Source organism: Priapulus caudatus, unplaced genomic scaffold, assembly GCF_000485595.1.
Source record: "Priapulus caudatus unplaced genomic scaffold, Priapulus_caudatus-5.0.1 Scaffold1066, whole genome shotgun sequence".
Taxonomy (NCBI): Eukaryota; Metazoa; Priapulida; class Priapulimorpha; order Priapulimorphida; family Priapulidae; genus Priapulus; species Priapulus caudatus.
Window position 1 is genome coordinate 35,895 of NW_014578127.1, and position 5,210 is coordinate 41,104.

General features: G+C 45.1%; 1 protein-coding gene across 1 annotated transcript in view; it reads left to right on the forward strand.

Annotated features, from left to right (window-relative positions):
* LOC106815214 (guanylate cyclase 32E-like) overlaps positions 1-5,210 on the forward strand; it is a 48,312-nt gene that overhangs the window by 31,340 nt on the left and 11,762 nt on the right. The window contains exons 11-16 of the mRNA XM_014819642.1: positions 957-1,061; positions 1,562-1,633; positions 2,469-2,631; positions 3,394-3,543; positions 4,205-4,391; positions 4,853-4,993. Of these exons, the coding sequence (XP_014675128.1) occupies positions 957-1,061; positions 1,562-1,633; positions 2,469-2,631; positions 3,394-3,543; positions 4,205-4,391; positions 4,853-4,993 (818 nt within the window). The remainder of the gene's footprint in view (positions 1-956; positions 1,062-1,561; positions 1,634-2,468; positions 2,632-3,393; positions 3,544-4,204; positions 4,392-4,852; positions 4,994-5,210) is intronic.

Consider the following 5,210-nt stretch of genomic DNA (forward strand, 5'->3'; position numbering starts at 1 on the left):
GCACGCACGCACGCACGCACGCACGCACGCACGTACGCGCGCACACACACACACAGACACAATAACGAAAACAAAATATGTCTCGTATTTCGCCATCCCGTGGAAATTCCCGTTATTTCTCTGTATTCGTCTGTACCAACCTAAGACAATATAGACGTTCACCCATCCGCCTCAAACGCGCCCGGAGACGCGTAAATCTACATACAGTGTCTCCCGTCTATGAAGACGAACACGCTGGTCATACGTAACCATAATGTCGTAACGTTCTGTAATGCAGAGTGCGATCCGCTAATTCACTTACACGTCACTAGGAGCCGACCTCATATAATAGCACCTATCATTATAGAAGAACCTAATATAATAGCACCTATCATTATAGAAGAACCTAATATAATAGCACCTATCATTATAGAAGAACCTAATATAATAGCACCTATCATTATAGAAGAACCTGATATAATAGCAGCAGCAGCGTAACGCGATCCGCCTCAAACAGCGAGGGCTGTTTGGCGGCTAATTGCCTAACTCTACGTCTGCCGAAAGACGCGGCGGCGGCTCTACGTCATAGCGACGATAGCTACCGCCAGGGAATGCTCGCGGAGCCACTCGCTGTGGTACGGGACGAGAGCGATCACTAATAGAAGCGTGACGTAGCAGCTAGTGCATTGATATGGCGTTTCTGCGAACTGCCCATGCATATCAGCCGGAGTGCTTGTACGCATTATTTTTTTGGCATTTTACATTCCGTTTCAAATAAACAGGGGAAAAATGGGACAGTGTGTGCACGGCCCGGGGGTTGATGCATGTATATACGAGAAGTAGATGTATAGGGATGAGAATACGCATATGACGTTGATGCATGTCAGTTGGATAGTGATGATGGCGATGATGACAATGATGACAACGATAACGACGACCACGACAATGACGATGTATTAATGTAAACCTGGCGGCAGATACGGGACATCCGGCATGACAATATCAACCCGTTCGTGGGAACCTGCATAGATGGACCCAAGATACTCATTCTCAGCGAGTACTGCTCAAAGGGGAGCTTGCAGGTTCGTATCCTCACCGGTTAGGTGTCAGTCTATGTTTCATCCAGTCACCGGCTGACAGTTTTACGTTTTATTCGCGGTTATCGAATCTTACCGTGTTTTGCTCTTCGTGCGGAAACTACTGTGACATTTTCCCGCAATCATTGAATAGTAGAAGCATTAGCGTTACACGGGAATAGAGTAGCTGCTCTATTGCTGCTGTTGCTGCTGCTGCACTCGATATTAATCATGTTATGTCACATGCGCAAAAACGCAAATAGTTAAAGAGGTAAAAAAAAAAATATTATATAAAAAAAAAATTTAATTCCCTTTTTTATATATAACCTGGTTGGGAATGTAACGGGCATGACATTGTGTTGTGCTTTCACCTAATATGATAATTTTTGTCACACGATAATGTAATATTATTACACAAGACGAGCTAACAGTCACCGCGTGATATGTAACTATATTATTTAGTAACGATGGCGATGTATAGGAGATTTCTGATGCTTGGTGTTTAGGATATATTGGAGAATGAGGAGATTGGGTTGGACAACATGTTCATTGCATCGCTGGTAGCTGACATCATCAGGGTAAGTGTGCTGCCAGAAATCATGTTACATACAATGCGTCCCCCCACCACATGACGCTGATAACATTAAATAAAGCTCTATACAGAAACGTTATTATCACAAACAATGCACCTATTACACGTTGTCAATAGCTTTATTCCGAAATGTTATTACCAACAATACATGCGACGTACCAAGCAAATAGGTTAGAGTAAGTATGTATCTAGAAATGTTATTACCAACAATGCGTCCGACCATGTGAAGCCAATAGCTTTGAATAAGCATTCATCTAGAAATGCTATTACTAACAATACAGGCGACTTTGGAAACGCTTTCCCCCGCTGCTAATACGAGTCCTATCAGACCACTGCTGGCATGAATACTTGTACATTGTACATCGTGCACAAGCCTACAGCCTGTCTCCGCATGTAGCATCGCCGTAAGCTGACTCTGTCCGGCTCTGAATTAGTCATTCTCAACGCTGTCAAATAGATTTTTCCCGAGGCAAAGCTTCTTGAATGCGTGTTAACTCATTTCTTATGCAGAGGCAGGAACGACGCAACCATAGGGCATAATGTAACGTTTAGTAGTTGGCGCTCAGGTGATGCTTAAACGCGATTAAGTTTTCGACACTTTAAAAATCGATTTCGTATATAGCGGTTGATCTTGGCATTGATTTGCTGACGGTACGATAGCAGTTGCTGTTTGCATTGTTTCACTCTCGCTACAGTGGCGTATACATTGTGCTGACGTCACGTTGCTGACGTCACGTTGCTGACGTCACGTTGCTGACGTCACGGTGCTGACGTAACGATGGTGACGTCACGGTGCTTACGTCACTCGACTCTCGCTACAGGGGATGATATATCTGCACAACAGCCCGCTGCGTTCTCACGGCAATCTAAAGTCGACCAACTGCGTCGTAGATTCACGCTGGGTCCTTAAGATCACTGACTACGGCCTGTTTGAGTTCAAGGCGGGAGCAGAACCCGTGCATGAAGGCGACAGACTATTCCAGAGTAAGACTAGCTGCCAGTCAACGTTTCTCTTACCGGATTGTTCGTCTCTTTACGTTAGCTCTTGCTTACTCTCCCTCTGCCTGTGACTCCCCACCCCGCGCATCTCTCTCTCTCTCTCTCCCACCACCCCTCTCGCTTTCATTCCCCCTTTCTCTTTCTTCCCCGCTATTTCTCCCTCCTTCTCTAGCACGCCGCCGCGCGGTCGAAGCGCTCTCCTCTCTCTCTCTATCATTCCACATCTTTACTCTCGTCTCTCATCTCTCTTATCTCTCTCTCTCTCTCTCTCTCCCTCTCTCTCCTTTCTCTCTCCTTTCTCTCTCTCGTCTAGTCTCCTCTCTCTCCTCTCTCATGATGTCCCGGCTCTCTCCCTCATATTTCGTGTTCTGTCCCCTCACTATTTCGCGTTCTCTCCCCTCATTATTTCGCTTTTCTCTCCCGCACTTCTCTCTGCTCTAATTCTCTCTCACTCTCTATTTTTCTATATCCTGCTGTTCCTCTTTCACATTCCAGCAATTGATTCGAGGCGTTACTCAGCGTCCATCTTGTCGCGATCATCTGTTTGAAAAGTGGATCGAGCGCCACATCTAGCACCGCTCATCTATCTCTCGCATGCCGGTCTCTTACCTATCACCGGTGATCGAAGATAGCAACATCACCGGCCGTGTAACAGGACCGTCGTGCGCGAGTGCGTGGCTGCGTGCGTGCGTGCGTGCGTGCGTGCGTGGCTGCGTGCGTAAACGCTACGTGTACGTTGTGTTGTAGATATGCTATGGACGGCTCCAGAGCTGCTACGCGACCACAGCCGCCCGCTGTGTGGCACTCAGAAGGGAGACGTATACTCATTCGCCGTCATCCTGTATGAGGTGTATGCACGCGTGGGACCGTGGGGAGAGATTGCCCTCACTTGTGAAGGTAATAACTGAACGCGCTCCCATGTGGATGTACCGACGGAGAATGTCAGACATTCATACACTGTTGCCATGGGTGATTAATTATCAGGGGGCCAGCAATTTATGGGCGAAGTTATTGCATTCTGTTATAAAATTGTTAGAGGAGCGAAGTTGGTTAAGAAGTTACATTTTAGCTGAATACTGGTAGTATCTGTGAATACCACTGCATTGTTAACACTTTTTGCTAACTTTTCCACCGGGTATTCTTCTTGCTGTCGTATCTTTCTTCCTATAAAACGTCTCTCGCACTACGTTCACATTTGCTGCTTATATTACGTCCTGCTGGTTATTGTTTTTACTTATGCCTTCGTTATCATCTAAGCTTAATGGAACCTTTAGCAGTATGGCATCGTTATAAGTATTGAATAAGAACCTTATTAACGACATGTTGTAGAAACTATATCTCGTCCCTCTATATGCGGCTAGAACGTTACACTCGCCCTCTATGTTATAACTAATAAACGGCCACAAGCCTCGCGTTACTGACCTGTACATAATAACATTTATATAACATTTTTTTAATATTTAACATTTAACATTTATTCAACATATATATCAGTTATTACATATACAGCTCAGTGCTTCGCGTTACGCTTACACGCGCGTGTTTCCGCGTGGTTCAGAGATCGTCCGCCAGGTGGAGAACCCGCGCGCTGGGCAGCAGGTCTTGAGGCCGAGCATCAAGCAGATTTACAACGTGGTGCCGGACTGCGTACATGACTGCATGCTCGAATGCTGGGCCGAGGACCCGCTAGTACGACCCGACTTCAAGACCATCAGAAGCAAACTAAAGCCAATGCAGAAGGGCATGTAAGTATTGATCCGTGTACGCACGCACGCGCGCTTGCAGTCAAACAGACACGCACGAACGCATGCGCGCAAGCATGTACTAAGTCAGGCACGCACGAGTGTGCGCGGACATTAATTCAATTGCATTCATTTCATACGTGGTAGACGTTACTTAACCGGTTTGGGAGGAAGATCGGATGCGTTGAGCTAATAATAAAAATAAAGAATAATAATATAATATAGCTGCCAGTATCGGTGATTTGCAGAGAGGCAAGCGAGGTTACATTTCTGGGAACATTACAGCGGGTATTTAATGTAAAATTTCGTACCTGCTGGTATCGTATCTTACATGCATATATATACAGTACCAGATATATGACATACCGATCTCTGAATGAATAAATAAATAAATAAATAAATATATATATATATTTATTTATATATTTATTTATTCATTTATTTATTTATCTAACTACCTATAGGAAACCAAATATATTCGATAACATGATAGCAATGATGGAAAAGTATGCGACGAATCTAGAGAGCCTCGTGGAGGAACGGACAGATCAACTGGTCGAGGAGAAGAAGAAAACTGAGGCTCTGCTCCTACAGATGTTGCCCAGGTAAGTGATGGTAGATTTCTCACCTGTTCGACACTGAACCTGACGTGATTAACCCATTAGTACTGTTTTCAGAAACACTTTCGCGCTCCATTTCTCTTCCTCATTTCTTTCTGTCACTCCCTCTCTCCTTCACTCTCACACACACACACACACACACACACACACACACACACACACACACACACACACACACACACACACACACACACACACACAC